General features: G+C 40.8%; 1 protein-coding gene across 1 annotated transcript in view; it reads right to left on the bottom strand.

Annotated features, from left to right (window-relative positions):
- The window catches only part of ndrg2 (NDRG family member 2), a 58,169-nt gene that overhangs the window by 6,436 nt on the left and 32,337 nt on the right, over positions 1 to 19,396 (bottom strand). Inside the window, exons 2-14 of the mRNA XM_033609921.2 lie at positions 13,488 to 13,570; positions 7,858 to 7,899; positions 6,643 to 6,748; positions 6,415 to 6,535; positions 5,770 to 5,832; positions 3,814 to 3,874; positions 2,025 to 2,111; positions 1,729 to 1,785; positions 1,460 to 1,563; positions 1,334 to 1,372; positions 1,173 to 1,224; positions 964 to 1,011; positions 837 to 872 (exon numbers count right to left, since the gene is read on the bottom strand). Of these exons, the coding sequence (XP_033465812.1) occupies positions 837 to 872; positions 964 to 1,011; positions 1,173 to 1,224; positions 1,334 to 1,372; positions 1,460 to 1,563; positions 1,729 to 1,785; positions 2,025 to 2,111; positions 3,814 to 3,874; positions 5,770 to 5,832; positions 6,415 to 6,535; positions 6,643 to 6,748; positions 7,858 to 7,899; positions 13,488 to 13,559 (888 nt within the window). The 5' untranslated portion in view covers positions 13,560 to 13,570. The remainder of the gene's footprint in view (positions 1 to 836; positions 873 to 963; positions 1,012 to 1,172; positions 1,225 to 1,333; positions 1,373 to 1,459; positions 1,564 to 1,728; positions 1,786 to 2,024; positions 2,112 to 3,813; positions 3,875 to 5,769; positions 5,833 to 6,414; positions 6,536 to 6,642; positions 6,749 to 7,857; positions 7,900 to 13,487; positions 13,571 to 19,396) is intronic.

Here is a 19,396-nt window from a genome sequence, read left to right as displayed (position 1 = left end):
TCGTCTGTCGTTCATCAAACGAAGCATGATGAATGCGGCAAACGCAATCGGTAGGATGAACTCAACCGGAGACCCCACTGTAGATGCTGGTTAGAAATGTAGATGGCTCTCAGCTTCCTGTTTAAAATAGTTACATATGCGTGAACGTAACCGACCTGGTGACATAGTGAGTGGTGTCCCAATTCCTAGGGAAAGATTGCTGCTTCATTTTGAGGGCCAAGGGGTAGTGGGCAAGGGCTAGGGCTAGGGCCAAGGGCTAAGGGGTAGTGGACAAGGGGGGGTATTGGGATTGGGCCTGAGTCAAGCTACTTCTCTGTGTGTGTTGTAATTCAAGCTTCTCTGTTCTTTGTCGTGGTAGACGGTCCAGCTGTTTGTATATGTTAGCATGTGTGTATCCCATTGGCTAGCGAAGTGCTGCTACTCTGCACCGCGCTCATACTGTGGCTACTGTTAATATCCAGACGCTGTTGTCACAACTATGTAAATCACAGATGTTTTACATAGCTTCTCTAAAAAACTAAAACACTCGTAATTTCTGCTAAATCAGAAAAATCTGCAGTTTTTCCTGAGTGGTTTCTTTTTTTTTGTTGTTTTGGAGATAGGGAACTGGGGATATTACTTTAGTGGTAGGTTAAGACTTTATTCCTGGCGTGGTGCTTCTGTTTCAGATCATGCTATGTGTTTCTTTCTTATTTTTCAATTAATCAATTCATGCATTAATTTGGGCAAACATGGTGCATAATTTAGAGTGGTAGCATTATTTTCTCTGTTGACAGCCCACATTGTGATGGCCAATTTAACATGACAGCTTGTTGCAGCTGTCAGTTTGTTGTTACCTGGGTCAGCTGAGGGAGACCACCAGCATCAGCCATCTGTGGAGGAGCGAGAGAAGACGTAAGTCAGAGTGAAAGAGTAGGTAACATGAGAGAAAGATTAAAAAAGAAAGACATGAGCTTTAGTTACCTTTAGGAATGAGGTTGTTGTTGGGTCCATTTTGCTGTTGCATTCCACCTAGTGGTCAGAGAGGGAAAAACAGTAAACCTCTGCCATCAAACAAGACTCAACCCTTTGTACCCTTTGTGTTGATGTGAAACAGAAAATATAAGAATACATAAAACATGCCAAGTCCTCATTCGGAGACATTTCAGACATAAGAAGACCGAAACACTCACAGCAGCGTCCTCATAGGGAGCCTGATCACCCACCACCAACATTACTGGACACCTGAAGATGACAGAAATAGAGTTCAGATGGGAGGCATTTTTGTTTGTATTAAAACAAAAAAATCAAACCACAGATAAAGTGTATAGATGAAAGCTTCGAGGTTATTTACTTAAAGGTGTTGTTGCGGTCGATGCTCAAGTCTCTGCGACTGGAGGGAAAAGAGAAAATTATGTTTGCTGTTGTTTGATGTGGAGTCTGTTTGCCTTTATGTAATGATGTCTGTGGGTGTGTTTACCTGTTGTAAGTCTTCCATAAGAGCTCTATGTTGACCAGATTAGAAGCTTTGGAGATGCGCTCTCTGTGGGACTGCACTAGCTCTGTGTTTGATGACAGCTCCTCCTGCAAGAAAACAGACCTTTTCTTCGACTGCAATGCAAAACTCTCACAAAATGATACAAAATAACTGAAGGTTGGATTTTTTTGCAGCAAACCAAAGCTATTTGTGAAAATTATGTTGCGTTTTCGGCGTATTTTAAAACACATTTTGCATGATTGTCCTCATACCTGACTGAAAAGGTGGCACAGGATCTGCTCTGTGAAGGAGGACGTCACGGAGCTGAGCTACAGACGGAGAAGAAGAGAAATCAATAAGATGGTTCATCATTTAGTAAGCTTAATACGATAAACAATGACATAATCAATACTACTCTGAGACGCAGACCATGCACACAGTTGTGTAATTTCATATCCACAGCTAAACTTAAATTGATGGGGAAGTCGCATCAGTGCTAACTACATTAAAATACCACGTTTCTGTGTACAACACAATGCAGTCCTGGAAGAAAGGAGACAAAACGGACCTTCTGAGCAGCCCAGTCTATCCATCCTCGGGCGTTAGTGTCGATGTTGATCAGAACCAGACCTTCAACTGAATCTGGGTTCGCAAGCTGAGGAGAGAGGAAGCGGCAGAGAGACAGATGGTGAGATGATGAGAAAAGCATCACAACACAGAATGTTTTCAGATTATTTCAGTAATCAGAACTGTGTACAGAACACTAGTCGGTGGCAGGGTTTCTGTGAAGTGCTGTAAAGTTTAGTTGATTCAAAACACACATTAAACACACATTAATCATGGCTTAATAGAGACAGTTTCAAACACAAGTACACAAATCAGCTTCACTATAACTCGCACCATTCACAGACAAAGACTTGTCTTTATCTGGACACATTTTCCCCACAAATACAACATGCTAATGTTTTTAGGACAAGCCTATGGCATTTTACAGTTTATAAATTAGCCTAGCAGCTAGCGGACTTTTCCTCTACTCATATAAAGTCAGGCACAACAGCAACATTTAACAAAAGTAACATTACAAAATTCAGCTCCATCACAGCTCACAAGGTTCACTGACAAAACAACTGTCTTACACTAAACACGTTTTCCAAACAAATATAACATGCTAACGCTATTAGTACAAGCCTATGGCATTTTACATTGTATAAATTAGCCTAGCGACCAGTGGAGATTTCCTCCACTCATATGGAGCCAAGATAAATCACACACAAGACTTAAAACACTATTTTTGTGGAGGCTTTATTGTCTTTACAATTTTTTGTATTTATCTGTGAAGTTGAAGTAAATCAAAGCTTTGTTTCCACTGAGGGAAATGGTTTCAGCTTACAAAAATAGACCCGAAGAGCCGAATTTTGTTAATGTTGTTAAAGGTTGATGTTTTTCCTGGCTTCATATGAGTGGAGGAAAAGTTTGCTGGCCGCTAGACTAATTTATACAATGTGAAATGCCATAGGCTTGTGCTAAAAACATTAGCATTTTGTATTTGTGGGGAAAATGTGTCTAGCAGGAGACACGTGTTTTGTCTGTGAACTTTGTGAGTTAAAATGAAGCTTAATTTTGTAACGTTACCTTTGTTAAATGTTGCTGCTGTCCCTGGCTTTATATGAGAAGAAGAAAAGTCCGCTAGCTGCTGGACTAATTTATACAATGTAAAATGCCATAGGCTTGTGCTAAAAACATTAGCATGTTGTATTTGTGGGGAAAATGTGTCTAGCAAAAGACAAGTTTTTTGTCTGTGACTTTGTGAGTTATATTGAAGCCTAATTTTGTTGTTTTGTTTCATATTGTTGCTCTTAAACAATGATTTATGTGTTTAAGGTGTATTTTGAATCAATCAAACTTTACTGCACTAGACAGAACCTAAACACAGTGGCATAGAAACCCCATCGCCGATGCCAGCATTTTAGAGGTGTAACTGCAGTGCAATACAGACACACTACCACACACGTATAAATGCCTGCACACAACTATAAATCAACTACCAACAGGGTTAAAGAACACAAAATTTGAGTAAATATCTCTGCAACACAATACAAAGACACCTTTGACATAACCTCCAAACTGTTACTTCTTCACTTTCTGTTGATGTTAGTTTATCTTTTGAATGTTTTAAACTACAATTATCACCATGTCTTGCACATGATCACACTGCACCTTTAATGCCCCCTTTAAAATTTCACAAGTCTAAAAGTGACTGCGAGTGTTAATTCCGTATTGCTTGCAGAATAAAACAATGTGTAGTATTATTAGCTGCTGTCGGAACACAAAAGCTTAAAACAAAAGATGACACTCACTGTGAACTTGGAGAGGACGTATGCTCCCACTCCCACACCCACTCCGATTACAGTGCGGAAGCTGACAGAGGGACAGACCAGGTTATTATTACATATAGAATATATATGTTCAAACATACAGTGCACTAAAACCATACATTACTCACATTTTAAAGGCAAATGTTTCACTCTAAAATTAAGTATATGGAGCTGCATGGAGAGGTGTGCAGGGCTATATTGAAGGGGATTATACTTTACTCATTTTCTTTCATATATTTAGACCCTTTTACTGTTAGTAAACAGTACAATGTTTTTAGTGGGCGGGGCTTAGCTGGAGGCGAAACAATTCTCTGCAGACGTTAGCTAGCACTAGCTAGGCTTGTTTTAGACAATGGAGGAAGATGATGTCAGTGGTGCGTTCAGAAATACTCATTCCGAATGCTGAAGCGCACTCTGGCACAATCTGTAAAACCTAATCTCAAAGGTTATGAAGAACCAGAATAATTGGTAAGAGTATTGAAACTGTGTCATTAAAAAATGCAAAATTCTGTTTTTTCATCAGATTTTACAAAATAAAAAGATTTTTTAAATGTAGAAACATAAACAAAATATTTTTTTAACACTCCATAGGTTATTTGAACTGTGTAGATTAATTAGTTTTTTAGATATGCTCATTTTTATGAGCATAGTGCAAAGGTGTTGTGATAGATACATCATTCATTTCTCTGACGCCACCACTCATTTTTACTTGGGTTTGCACAACACGTAATGTAGCACAATGATGACATTATGAGCGGACACTGTGATGACATGGAAGGCAGAAGCCTTAGCTTTCTGCTGCTGCAAAAAAAAGTTGCAGCTAGTATGGTTTTTATTTTACATTAATATATACAAGATGACGCAAACAATGATCTCCTGCTGCCATTATGGGGAAATACTGGCAGAATTATGGCAAATACCACATTTACACAGCACGTAAGGCAAGGAAAGGTGAAGTAACGTAACGTCATCAATAGGGCTGGGTATCGCCAATGATATCCTGAATCGATTTGATATTGATTCACAAGGTTCCCATTGATTTGATTTCCAATTTGATTTGATAAGATGTAATTAGATGTGATTTGATCGCGGATATTTTAGATACAACATAAATTTTTGCTAGTATGTGAAAGAGATTCTCAGAGAGCTAATACTGTAAATTTTACATGGGATTATTTAAAAAACAACAAATTCAGAGCAGGATTCAAACTGAATATTCTATGACTAAATGTTCTTTCTACAGCAGCAACAGTAATATTAAAACAACAAAGTCAAAATATATCTAAAATGTCAGTAGTTTACTACCAGCGACATTAACAGGGTTAAAGCTTCATGCATCCATAGGAAAAAGCGCATATTTAATGAGTGATTTTGGATATTATGAATCGATATCAGGTCCTTGGAATGAAGATCAATTTGAATTGCATGGATTGATTATTTTAACCCAGCCCTAGTCATGATGTGATGATGGGGAAGACAAAAGGCTTAGTCTTCTGCTGCAAAAACAATGAATATTCTAGCTATCATGGTTCTTATTAAACAGGATCGTGCAAACGAGGAAGTCGACTTTCAGAGGTTTATTAAGCAAGACAAGTGTCTTCTGTGTGAAGTCAGAGCAGTTGTTTCTAAAGGGAAATGTAGGACTTAGTTCCAATAGACAAACCCTAATTTTTTTGGGGGGCAATTTTTTAAAAACTTCTGTTTACGTTACTTGACTGTTCCTGATTCTGATTTCTGACCCAACTGTGAGTTCAAGCAGCACAACAGCAACAACCAGAAAACCAGACTTAAAAGTATAGCTGTATAATGATAACACATGACAAGGAGAATCAGTTAAAATGGATGCATGTATACCTCATGCACAATCCCCTTCAGTGTGCATGAGCCAAATAAAATTATGATTGTGTTCCTATGTAAAAATAATTATTGTTAACTCACTTGAAAAACTGCAGGACGGAGGGAATCATCTCTGCTACGGTGTCCATGGAGGGATACTGGTAACTGTACCAGGAAACAAATGATCTCAGTTTAATGAACCATCATAATATGAGAACACCAACATTTTGTTATTGTTAGTGCACAAACATGATTGGAAATTACTCAGATCACATGATGATGAAAGATTTTATTTTCTAAAACACATGTAGCAGCTGACAATTTCATCCACAAAGATTAAAAACAAGATCAGAAAGAGAATAAGCTTTGATTTCAAGCATCACCAGCAGGAGTTAAAGGTCACAGCCGAGATGCTCTGACAATGCACAAAACAAAATCCTACTGAGCTCGTAAAATAATCACACAGGGAGGAGAAGTGCTAGAGAAGTGCAGGGGGGGAAGAAATGAGGAGTGCATAAAGAGAGAAAAGGACGGATTTTCTTTAAACCTCTGACAAGAGCGTATTAGAGACCGCGGAGGAGGGAGATGTGAGAGACGTGAAGTATTTTTGGAAGAGATTAGGTTTAATCCGGCCACAGAAGATTGTTTCCGTTTCTGAGAAGTTTACTTAAAAAAAAAAGAAAACGAGGTTACGGCAGGACTGAGGGAAAACCAGTACGTCAATATACATAACAATAAAGTTCGTACCCTGTGGGGTAGGGAGCAGCCCCCTCCTCCTGCCCCGGAGCATCGACGTGAATCAGGGTAAAGTTCTTGACAATCTCCTGCATCTCATCAAACTTGAAAAGAGGGGAGAAGCAGCTCTTATCTGACAGAGAGAAAAGAGGAATCAGACGTAAAAGTCATCAATGAGGGAAAAGCTGAAGAGTTCAGGAACAAAAAAAAGGCAAGAGAGACAAAGAGCGAGCTACTCACTGTCCAGACCCACATCGTGGAAGGTGAGGATGGCAGGCCTGCGGGTGGTTCGTGTGCCGTGGAGGGTCACGTGCAGAACACCATGTGGGGTCTCAATATTGTGCTCCTGGAGAGCAAGAGACAACAACAAACTCTAAGTGTGATTTTGACATTTCTGGAGTGAGCTTGCAGATATTTTTTTACCTTTATCAAAGTAAAATCCCCCAAGATTTTTTTTATTCCTTGTTGTTTTTATTCCTAAAACAACATCCAGACATTCAAGTGTCCGACTGTAAAAACTGACTTCTTTAATCATAGTTTAGTCAGGAACACTTTAGTCAAAGAAAACTTTATTTCCATTTGTAGTATTATATTTGGCAGTATGGCTCTGTTCTGGGGCTTCTCTGCCCTCCCACACGCCTACATGGAAAGCTCGAGGCAAAGAGAACCCTCCTCCCTGCCCTTCCATGCACCTACAAGGGAAGCCTAAGGTGGAGAGAGCACTCCTCTCTGCCCTTCCATGTGCAAACAAGGAACTCATTAAGGCAGTAAACCTCCCTGCCCTTCCATGCGCTTACATGGAAAGCCTAAGGCAGGAGAGCAGCAGCAAAGACCCCCCGGGAACAGAACAGAGCAGCATCAGTGACAAACAGAAATGACATTGATAAGTCAGACACAGCATGAAAAGGAGGAGCTGGGGTGGAGGCGGGTTGCAAAGCAGCTTGCAGAGGAAGCAGCAACAGTAGGCAGGCCAGAGAAGTTTAAATAGGGCGCTCTGAATGAGATTTGCCAACTGGTTGCATAGTTGAATCATATGATCTGTCAGCTGACTCCCTTCCATCAGTCAGCTGCTCCATCAGTTGGCTGGGCTGTTTGAGATCAGCTGATGTAGCTAGGATGTGAGCTGAGCTTGACATTGTGTCCTGCCTGAATTAACGCTACGCTCAATTTATGTTAGTTTTCACACATTGAAACAAACTGAAAAATCAAGGACGATTCTCGGGGCCTCTATTTTTTTGCAGTATTGAAAACGTACTGAAGTGTGACACACCTGAATCATCATTAAACTATGAACCATTAGCACCCCTATGAGGAATGTTCTTCCTCTGTTAAAGCAATTTGCGTTTTTCATTCCTGACTGATCACATTGTTCTGAAATGATTATATTTAATATTTTATTTGTATTTCACACCCATGACCTCTTCAGTAAAAAAATCTTTAAGTATTCAGTCTTACTTGTCCTTGGTCCAGGAGTATCCTCGCAGCCAGCTCAGCATCCTGTAAGAAATAAAGGAATAAAGTCTTGTTAGAAAAAGGTGCACACATGATTGTTGGATATTTATATCTTTAAATGCCACGGGAGATGCCACTTCATTTTTTTGTTTATTCATCACAAGGAAAAAGAGAGACGACAACCAAGGCTGCAACTAATGATTATTACCTCCACCAAGGACGTTATGTTTTCTGTGCAGTTTGCTTGTTTGTCTGTTTGTCAACAGGATTATGGAAAAAATAAGGCCTGACTTTCATTACATTTGGTGAAAGGGTGTAGCATGGGCCAAAGGAGAGGCCATTTAATTTTAGAGTGGATCTGAGTCATGGGGCCGGTACACAAATTATTTTTCACTGTAGTAGTCTGAGATAGAGCATTTAGCCTTGGCAGAGGTCTGCGCTCTCCAAGTACACTTCTAGGTTTCATTATTGATTGATCTGCAGATTGTTTTCTTGATTGAGTCCCAATTTCTTGTTTTGTCTGACTAACAGTTCAAACCCAAGAGATAATCAGTCAACTATCACAAGACAAGAAGCAGCTCCTTGCACTTGTGAATCTGAAACTAATGTTTGGCTTTTTTGCATGAAATATGATGATTAATCAATTAATCGACTAATCAAGTAGAGAATAGACTCACCGACTACTTAATTAGGTACACTCATTCAATTGGCTGTTAATGCAAATAGCTAGCCAGCCAATCACATGGCAGCAGCTCAATGCATTTAGGCATGTAGACATGGTCAAGACGACCTGCTTAAGTTCAAACTGAGCATCAGAATGAGGAAGAAAAGTGATTTAAGTGATTTTGAACGTGGCATGGTTGTTGGTGTCCATGGTGGTTGTCCAACACGTCCAACCTTGAAGCAGATGGGCTACAGCAGCAGAAGACCACACCAGGTGCCACTCCTGTCAGCTAACAACAGGAAACTGAGGCAACACTTCACACAGGCTCACCAAAACTGGACAATAGAAGATTGGAAAAACGTTGCTTGGTCTGATGAGTCTGGATTTCTGCTGCCACATTCAGATGGTAGGGTCAGAATTTGGTGTAAACAACATGAAAGCATGGATCCATCCTGCCTTGTATCAACGGTTCAGGCTGGTGCTGGTGGTGTAATGGTGTGGGGGATATTTTCTTGGCACACTTTGGGCCCCTTAGTACCAACTGAGCATGGTTTAAACACCACAGCCTACCTGAGTATTGTTGCTGACTGTGTCCATCCCTTTATGACCACAGTGTGCCCATCTTCTGATGGCTACTTCCAGCAGGATAACGCACCATGTCACAAAGCTCAAATCATCTCAAACTGGTTTCTTGAACATGACAATGAGTTCTCTGAAGGCCAAAGGGCGTCCCACCCGGTACTAGCAAGGTGTACCTAATAAAGTGGCTGGTAAGTGTATATTAATTCCCCAAAACATCAAATCACATCCATATTTATTAAACATAAAGGATTAAAGTTAGGTCTGGGCAATATGTTGATATTATACTGATATTATGTTGTTAGATTTTGGATATTGTAATATCGTAAGTGTTGTCTTTTCCGGGTTTTAAAGGCTGCGTTACAGTAAAGTTATGTCATTTTCTGAACTTAGCAGTAAATCCTTATGTTTCATTTTCTCCATATTGTCCAGCACTAATTCAAGTTGTTTCATTTTTTTTCTTAAAAGGACTCAAATCAACAGCTATCCTAACAACTATGTTACCTGCATAAGTCTCCATAAACGGTTCTTATTTTGTGATCTGAGTCACTTTTCATAGTTATATTTCAAGAATCTGTAAAACATGAGCATAAAAATAGACTATTCTGTCCCTTTGTCCTCTTTTTTTGTCTTTTTAGTGTGTATAAATGAAAACAAAAAGCATATATGAGAGAATATTCTCAGCTTTTTGTCTTTTCACAGCCCCTTTATGTTAAACGAGGACTTGCTCCCTAATTACCACCCACACAGGCAAGATGGGCGGCATTGTGCTCCCACTAAAGCAGCAGAGAATCTCTTCAGAGGAGCAGGTGGTTGTGGAATACTGGGGATTATACGGAGGAAGTCTGTCAGTGGGAAGCTTTAAATGGGGTGTTCATTTGCAACATCGGATCCATTTTCCCCGCTAATGAATTACTAGCATCACAAGCTCTTAGGAAATTAGCAGTCTGGGAAGTTGAAGTGGAGGTGGGCATGTGCAGATGGACATCCTGGAGATTTGGTGAATGGAGAGGAGGAGGCACATGGCTGCGTTTATAAACGTCACTGGTTTAATCAATATAAATCTTATTCTTGATCATGGAGTTCAGCATGAGGCAGAGGCTGGATGTTGGACGTGAGAGGGTGGAGGCGGGATGTCGCAGTGAACAATGGAGGTTCGGATATAACCTAGAACCTCCCAGTCTTCATTACATTTCCTCCTCACAATCACCATCACACCCCTGTGGGTCATGTTGTAACTGATGCTACAGGCGACAATAATCACTCTATATTATGAGTATTTGTCACTGTCACTGATTCATAGTTAAACAAGCTCCTGTTTTGTTTCATAGATACATTTTCACATTTTAATTTCCAATAAAGGACAGTGTGTTCCACCGTTGTAGATCTGGACCATAACCAAAATAATACTGTGATATAAGATTCAATATTTTATGGATTTTAGTTGGTGTAATATCAAGATATATCTTAAAGGATTAAAGCTGCAGTGTATTGATCACACTACAGGGTTCCTACACATTTGGAATTTCAAAATTCCATACTTTTCCATACTTTAATTTCCAGACTTCTCTGCGTTTTTTTTTTTTTTTCAGAGAATATGTGACATCTGATTAAATATATCAGTGTATCATATTTCACATCATATTTAATTATTCTTAATAGGTGATTGTAGCCAAATACCATAATGGCATGTAAATAAAAACTCAGGTAAGGTCAATGTCTGGGCTGAGGCAAAAAGGTTGGGACTCTGGGTGCAAGCGATGCAGTAACGAGACGTCGGTGTTTTTTCCTTTCATGTGGCTCAGAATCGCCTTCTCCCCCATGTTGGCAATGTCAAACGATTTCACACAAAGCTTGCATCTAGCTCTGTGTGTGAATTGGGAATCCTTGGCCAACCAGTATTTATATACGGTATTGTCAAGCCATCCATCCAAAAACTTGCATCTACCCATTGTGAACCACGTGAAACTCGTCTTCTTGTCGAAGGTGCAGTGTTGGAGTGAAACTTGATACCTGGGGGGCTGGAGGAGGGTCATGGGGCAGCGGACTGGACATACCACTTGTCAATCAGGTAAAAGGGGCGGTATGTTTTCTGAGACGTTTGCTCTCACACAAACTGTGCTTGGCCTGGCATAAAACACGATCCGGATTGATTAAATTATTTTTGGAAATACCTAATTTTCTATTTTAGAAAACAGTATTTTAGAACAGTGGTGATAGTCTGGAAACATAAATATTTTTCCATACTTTATTTTTCATTTTCCATACTTTTTAATACCTGGAAATTGATCAAATTTATTTCCATACTTTTCCATACTTTCCATACTTGCGTAGGAACCCTGACACTAATGCAGGATTTATACTCCTACCTACGGTGTAGACTCTGAGTCGATCTATGTTGACGTTTGTGCCAAATGTGAATAAATTTCCTTAAGGCCTTTTTGAGATATTGTGTTCACGAGAATGAGATGGACACAAGGTCACAGTGACCTTGACCTGCGACCTCTGATCAATCCGTCCAATGACGATAGACCTAATCAGTTCATTGTTTAGTCTATTCCCTCGAGGTGTTCTTAAAATAGTGTTCTCATGAATGGGACAGACAAGGTCACAGTGACCTTGACCTTTGACCACTAAAACCTAATCAGTTAATTGTTGAGACCAAGTGGACGTTTGTGCCAAATGTAAAAAAAAATCCCTCAAGACATTCTTGTGAAATAGCTTTCACAAGAATGGGGCATATGGATAACCCTAAAACATAATGCCTCTAGCTACAGCTGTCGCCGGTGCGGAGGCATAACAATTAAATGTATTTGTGAGCAGTTATTCAATATTTACACCCTCAGTAGGCACCAGTGGGCTTGGGGCTGAGTGCCACAGACAGGGTAGGGAAGTCGGAATTTATTGAGAGACTGACAAACGTATTGCTAGTTTTAGTCTTAGTATAGTCTCATAAAGCCAGACCTATCTCCACAGTGCTGTGTCAGCGCTAGAGGAAGGTCTGACAGCACACATTATCAATTTGCTGTAAAGGTAAAAACCCTTGTGACTTGTCTGTATGTCTTTGAACCAACTACAATCGTCTTGCGTGGCTCTAAGCACAAGAAGTAGTGACTGTGCCCTTGCAAAATAGTGTGAGGGGGGCTTGTTTTGATGGAAGATTTGCATGTCGGGAGGCAAGCATTGTCATTAAAATAGCTAAATCTCTGCAAAACAAAACACCACAAAATACAGTGAGCCGATATCAGCTGTGTGATTCAACTTTTACTGATAGAAAAATCAAACCTTATTTGGTAATCCCTGTCCTAGAGGTGAAGCCTGACTATAATTTAGCTCTGGAAGGGCTCACTGGACCTTTTAAAAACCATAGTTGATGTCGTAGCAGTTTGTGGCTCTTGCAAAACATTATGACGACAATATCACAGAAGCTCATGTGAAGTCAAATGGATGAATACATAGGTGAAGTCAACATCACTGGCAACTTGCTGTGTCAGAGAACGGATCAAAATCAGGCATGAGAGTCCTATGAGACAGAGCCTGGCTTTTCCAGGGTGCGATCACAAGTCATTTTATTCGCTGTAGATCGTTATGACAATTTACTGACAGAATGAAGCGGACATGCCTTACTGCATGATCAAAATATTCATCGAAACATTCCATTTTTAGCGTGTACATTTTTAGTTCAGAGGTTATGTTGTTGTTGTTACCAGTGGCAAAGGGGAGAATACAGGCTTAAATAACCAGCAAGTGACAGGCTTATAGCCACAGTCTGCATCCGGTGAATCAGAGCAGTCCTAATGAGAGTTGTTGACAGTCTCTGCATTATTCCTTTTGGAAATCTATCTTTTAGTGCTATTTCCCCATATACCCACCAGGTGTCAGCAGTGAGAGACAAACCGCTCCGCTCTGCAACGCTGCATCCGCGCGGCAACATCAGCGCAGCAGAGCAGAGGAGCTGCTCTTGCTCCCTCGGGGCTTTGACGTCAACCTGGCAGATCTGAGCCAGCGCTGCAGCTGTCCACAAACACACACACACAAGCACACACACACGGCTGTGCACACATGTGTTTGAAACACATGTTGTCACATGTAGGCTCCGCTCAGACTCAAAAGTGCGCGCGCTTGCATTCATGCACAGCGAGGACACAAACCGAGCCTTGTTTTTCTGTCTCCTGGGACACACACACACACACACACAGATTCTGCCGTTAATCTGTGGTTTCAGATTTTGTAGGTTACACACTGACAACCAAGAAATTAGTGTGTGCGTGTCTGTGTCTCCATGCTTGGAAAACATTTAAGCCTACATGTGTGTATTTGCATGCAGCCCGTGTGTACAACATGTGTGTACATATTCTCGTATGTACGTGTGCACGCCGCCGTCTCTGACCTTGGCATCAGCCTGACCCGTGAGTAAAGGCTTCTCCTCCGTGATGGCGATCTCCTGCATCTCTGTTGTCATGGTGTTGCCTCCTGTACAGGTAAAAGAGAGCAGAGCATGACGGTCTGTAGCTTCTACACTTGTTCTGTCCTCCTCACCGTGACGATGAATATTCTTATTCTTACACACAAACACTTGACACTGTGATGCGAGAACAGGTGAGCCAAACACACGCAGAGGTCAGCACATGTATGCACCTATACACCGAGTGATTAAATACCCCATGTAGTTGTTTTCCTCTGGGACTTTGCTCGGGCTGTGGGACCTTATGAAAGTTAATTAGTAATTAGTGCTGGCAGAGATGAGCAAAAAGGGATTATGGGGCCGAAAAAGAAAGAGCAAGAGGAGAAGAGAAGGGATGGATCAGTACATGGGCTCATTTAGGGATGGGTGTAAGGAATATAGGATAGAGAGATGAAGGTGGGTGAAACACAGTGACACAGGAAAAGAGAGGTGGATGATAGCAATGAGAACCACCTGGGGGGAGAAACGCCTGTGACAAACAAGTGGCTGATCAGGATGAAGTGACAGGAAAAAACACTTTGTGTCACATTACTTTTATCTGAGCAAGGTTAGTCGAGCGTGCTGCTTATTTTCACACCTTTACAGCCACAGTGTGTGTGTTACCGCTGCGCCCGAGGGCATCACAAAAGCTGGTTGTTCACAGAGGTAGAGGGAAGTTAACAGAGGTAGAGGGAAGTTAATTTCATTGACACTGCTGCATTGATTTCTCCACAGGTCTGGGAATTCAAACTGAAGCCTTAACATGGGGACGGAGAGGAGAAGCGTGGGCCAGTTCTTGACTTGATGTTCGAAGGCTGCAATCCTCTAACCTCTACTTTTATCAATGGGGAGCAAATACAGTCGGTTACAGATTACAAGTACCATGGCATTGTGCCCGGCTATACGTTTAAATGGGACTCGTGGAGTGACCTTGTAAAAGCACAGAGACACAACAAAGAAAGTACTTTCTAGGGAAATTGCTATCTTTTAATGCCCACAACAAAATGCTCCAACTGTTTTACTGTGCTTTTATTGAAAGTGTTCTATCTTCCTGCATCATCGGCTGGTTTTGCAATGCTACTGAGACTGTCAGAAAAACTAACAACAGCCACTACAGCGCTCAACAATAAGGGCAAGTAAAATGCCACGCCAGGCTAGTAAATCCAGTGACTCATTTGACCAATGGGTCAAGTGGCGCAAACTGTTTATCCCTGGAGCTGATGATGGAAGTAGCTAAGGAGTGGAGATTGGGCACTCGCAAGCGCACAGCGGCACGCAAAGCCAATGTTTATGGGCTGAAGTGCAAGCAAGCACTTCAGTTGTAATGGGAACAGGAGTTTAGTTGGAGGATGTAGGCGAAACTCCGGTGTTTGGGCAGTGACTTGTGGCGTCAGACACCAACGAAAAAAGGCGTCCTTTAACATTAGCATGATACAAGCCCGGCTGCCGTTATAGTTTAATGGCGCTTGTCGGCATCAGGGGGAAACACGATGGACAAGAACTAAAGTTAAGGTAGATGGGTCCAACAAACACCGACTTTCACCCTCAAGTGCGTTCTCGTCCCGTAAGATTCTAAAGCCAAACCCTGTTCTTTTTTCCTAAACCCTAACCACGTGCGTTAGTTGTTGGAGGAAAAAACGTCTGACATACTGCGCTTATCTTGAAAGAATCCGTATGTAAATGATAAATTTCCTGTGAAAACGTAAGTGTATTTTGAAAGAAGACAATACATGTAACAGGTACAACTTGACACAGTATCCCAGAAGACGATATGTGACGAGGTCGGAGTGAGAATGTGTTGATAAAACGGGCCTTTTTCAAAGGCATGTGAAATTGTTATTTGATAACCACTATATAAATAGGTCTAACCTCAATGATTCAAAGCTTCAGTCATAACCGTGGTAATTTACGTCCAAATTAGTATTCAGACTTTTATTTTTTGTTAATTTTTCACTAGTAAACTGGTCAAGGAAATTGAAAGGAGGTGGCAAGTGTCAGACACATATGAGGAAAGTGCGCAGCGCAGTCATTGAACCCTGCTTCAAAGAATTGCATTGGCAGCCCGATGAGGACAAGGTGAGAAGAAATAGAGACTGTTATCCACGGCTGGCGACTGTAGTGAAGCACTTGATTTACATCTAGTGCTGTGACCTGCAGCGTTCTGAGTTATTAATAACGTACAGAAACATTGTGTGCAATAGTGTTCCTTACACCTTTCATCTCCCTCTCCATCACTCTCTGTCTCTCTCTTTCACACACTAGCATGAGGCATTGCTAGGTGCTATAAAGCTAGGTTGGGATCGAGTAGTTGATTTACCCCAAAGTGTCCTGTCAAAGCTTTGAGTATTCACAGGTAATTATCACTTAATGATATTGGGGACAGCCCTATGATAAATAAAACAATTTGTATAGGGGAAGGACCACTGCTGGTCATGTAGGCGCCCTAACCATAACTGCTTTGTGCTTATCTTAAATCGAAATACTTCATCCTTATGATTACGACTGTCATTAGCTGTTTTGGTGCCCCCTCCAGCACTTGATGCCCCATGCACAGCCAAGATGCACGTGTGTGTAGCAGCAGCGCTGTCTAGGGGCAAGTAAAAATGGACTTTCGGGAAGTCGATTAAAAAACATTAAGGTTGAACCCTGCAGTAAACTATTAGAGATTACTTTACCAGGTATGGAACTCATCTAAAGACACAGAGCAATAAAGAAGGCAAACAACATTGTTGGTAAACAGAAGCACAATTTTCCCTCCTCATTTAAACTGTTGCCCTGGCCCCCCAACAGAGGTCTGGGCTCAGCTCCTGATGTCCACAAATCCTAGAAACGCCCCTGAATTTATGTCCATGGCTGCAACGACTGGCTCCTGACCGCCTGTCATTTTGTAAAAGTGGCCGCTGGACAATGCGGGTTGAGTATCTCTGCCCTATGCACTTTGACCACTCAATTCTGGTCACAAACGATGGTGTTGCCTGTCCCCCTCCTCCTGGTATGTGTATGGGTTCATGAACCTGCACATCCATTATGTCCATTAGTATGTCTGTCTGTCAGTGACCTTTATGATATGGGTATATCTGTGGTGACTGTGAGATGTGCAAAATGCCAAACCAATTTCCCAACAGGGACTGATAAAAGTATCTATCTCAACAGTTACAACTGCAGACATGTCAGCCTGCACATTTTTAAGTGTCAGGCTGTTCTCATGCAATGTTCGTACGTATACTTGTGAAAAGTAATGCACCAGAATTCGTATATAAACCATTGTATCATGAAGTCCTCAATAATGTGACCAATACGCTGACAAGAGTAAGGACAGAGGTCTGTGTGGGATTTATACTTATGCATTGAATCGACATCGTACCTACGGCTTAGGCTCTGTGTCGACGTAAAGCCTATGCCTTAGCCTGACGGACACCCATTACAGCGACACAGACCTCCTGTCCAGCTTTGATTTACTTTAATTTCATAGATAAGAAACAATAACTAGTGAAGACAATAAAGCCTCCACAAAACAGCATTTTAAGTCTTGTGTGTGATTTATCCTGGCTTCATATGCGCAGAGGAAATCCCCATTAGTTGCTTAGCTAATCTATACAATGTAAAATGCCATAGGCTTGTGCTAATAATGTTAGCATTTTATATTTGTTTGGAAAATGTGTTTGGTATGAGACAGTTGCTTTGTTGGTGAGTTGTAATGGAGCCGAATTTTGTAACGTTACCTTTGTTAAATGTTGCTGTTGTCCCTGGCTTCATATGAATAAAGGAAAAGTCTGCTAGCTGCTAGGCTAATTTATACAATGTAAAATGCCATAGGCCTGCGCTAATAACATTAGCATGTTTTTGTGGGGGAAATGTGTCCAGAGTTATAGTGAAGCTGATTTGTGTACTTGTGTTTAAAATTGTCTCTATTAGGCCATGTATTTAATGTGTGTTTAATGTGTGTTTTGAATCAATTAAACTTAACAGCACTTCACAGAAACCCACCACTGACTAGTGTTTTGGAGGTATAACTGCAGAGTGACGCAGACACACCACCCCACAAGTATAAATGTTCACAACAGTGTAGGCGACGTGTGTAGGCTACGATGTAGATGCACAAGTAGAAATCCCAGGAGACAAGTTGGGGTGGTGGATGGGTTAAACAAACACAGGACTTTCCCCCAAGAGAATGATTACCGTCTCTCATGTGAACCAAAGTGAAATTTGACTTATTTTAAACGTACGTTTCTTTTTCTGAATTTAACTTGTGTAACTTTATGTTAAGTACGTAACGTGATGATGGCCAAACATGATTCTCTTTCTAAACCTAACCTACATAACTTTGCTTGCCGAAACCAACCTGTGGACCTTTGCCTTTAGTAGGTAAATTTATGTCAAGTGTGTAACCTGACGTAGCCATTTGAGGGGCGCTTATTTGTTAGATATTATATAAACTGTTGTATGAGGATACCTTCTAAGTGCAGCTTCACCTCTTGGTGCCTCTGTGGCATAGTTTGTTTTTACAGCCATGGTGGTCGAAGAATGAATGCAACTTAACACAACCTGTTAAGATTTATTTATTTGTGCAGAAATGCACCTGTCTGTCCATCAGAGCAGTATTTGGAGTCACCCTGACACTTACTACACAGATACTCAACCTGAAATTATTTGAGACATAAATGGAAAGTTGAAATGTCAGTCCAAGTAAAAGCTTAGCTATGATAACCACTAATTAGCTGTATAGTACTTTTAAGAATTCCTTAAGGCTAAAAGAGGATATTAAGAGTAAATGAGCGAGCACAGGTCGATGTTGTGGCACAGTTGTGTATTGTGTCTCATAGCGTTATGCCTGAGCTGACATTTAAGGCTGAAATATGGGACCTTCTGACATCACAATTCATGCTCCCATAAACCGATGACTGTATTCCATCTGCAGATTCGGCCTTACGTCAGATGAGTCAGTGTGTGTGCTTTACGTGCGTGTGTGCACTCATCAGAACATGAACTGCTGCCCCAGGGGGCCTGTGTCTCTCTGGGTCTCAAACGGAAATGATTAGTCACCAAAGCATCCCCCACCCCCTCTAATACACATACACACAGACACACACACAGACTCGTAGCTCCCATTGTTTGCCATCCATCTCTGCTGCCCTCCCTCTTAGTACAGCTATTTATGAGACTTACACATATTGTATTATCATTTTTGAGTCTCTCTCGGCCATTTGTCTGCATCATTTTATCTTTTTTTTCTGCATTTCCTTGCTTCTGTAACTTCTGCTAACTTCTAGAGATGGCAGACTGCTTTGAGGTTCGGCTTTGAGAGAAAATAGCACATATATGTCATATTGTTTGTCCTAAATGTTGGATTTTCTCCCTAAATATAATAAACAAATGCAAAATTAATTGTCTAATGGTGGGAAATCCTGCAGCCAGAGTACACCAAAAATGTAATCAACTGATCTTTGGGCCAACATCCACCAAATTTGATCTTTTAGAGTGGCAACTAACTATTATTTTAATTATCAATTAATCGATTGAATGCAGCATGGCTGTAGATCAAGGTGCTGGCTTCAGGTTACAGTTTAAAACTCAAATATAATTAGTTTACAATTATATGACACAAAGACAAAAAGAAGCAAATCATCACATTTAAGAAGCTGGAGCCTGTGAATGTTTGACCTTTTTGCCTGAAAAACAAAATAATCTAAATTGTTGTAGATTAAATATTCTGTCAATTGATATTTTGCAAGAATCCGGCTATTAAATTGTGATATATTGTGATACTGTAAGATTTTTTAAAATCTGTTTTTAGGGAAACTGTGATAGTGTAAAGACCACACCACATTTTAAAAAAGTCTGAGCAAAGGAATTAA

This window comes from Epinephelus lanceolatus, chromosome 22, assembly GCF_041903045.1.
Source record: "Epinephelus lanceolatus isolate andai-2023 chromosome 22, ASM4190304v1, whole genome shotgun sequence".
Lineage (NCBI taxonomy): Eukaryota > Metazoa > Chordata > Actinopteri > Perciformes > Serranidae > Epinephelus > Epinephelus lanceolatus.
This window is presented reverse-complemented; position numbering and strand designations above follow the sequence as displayed.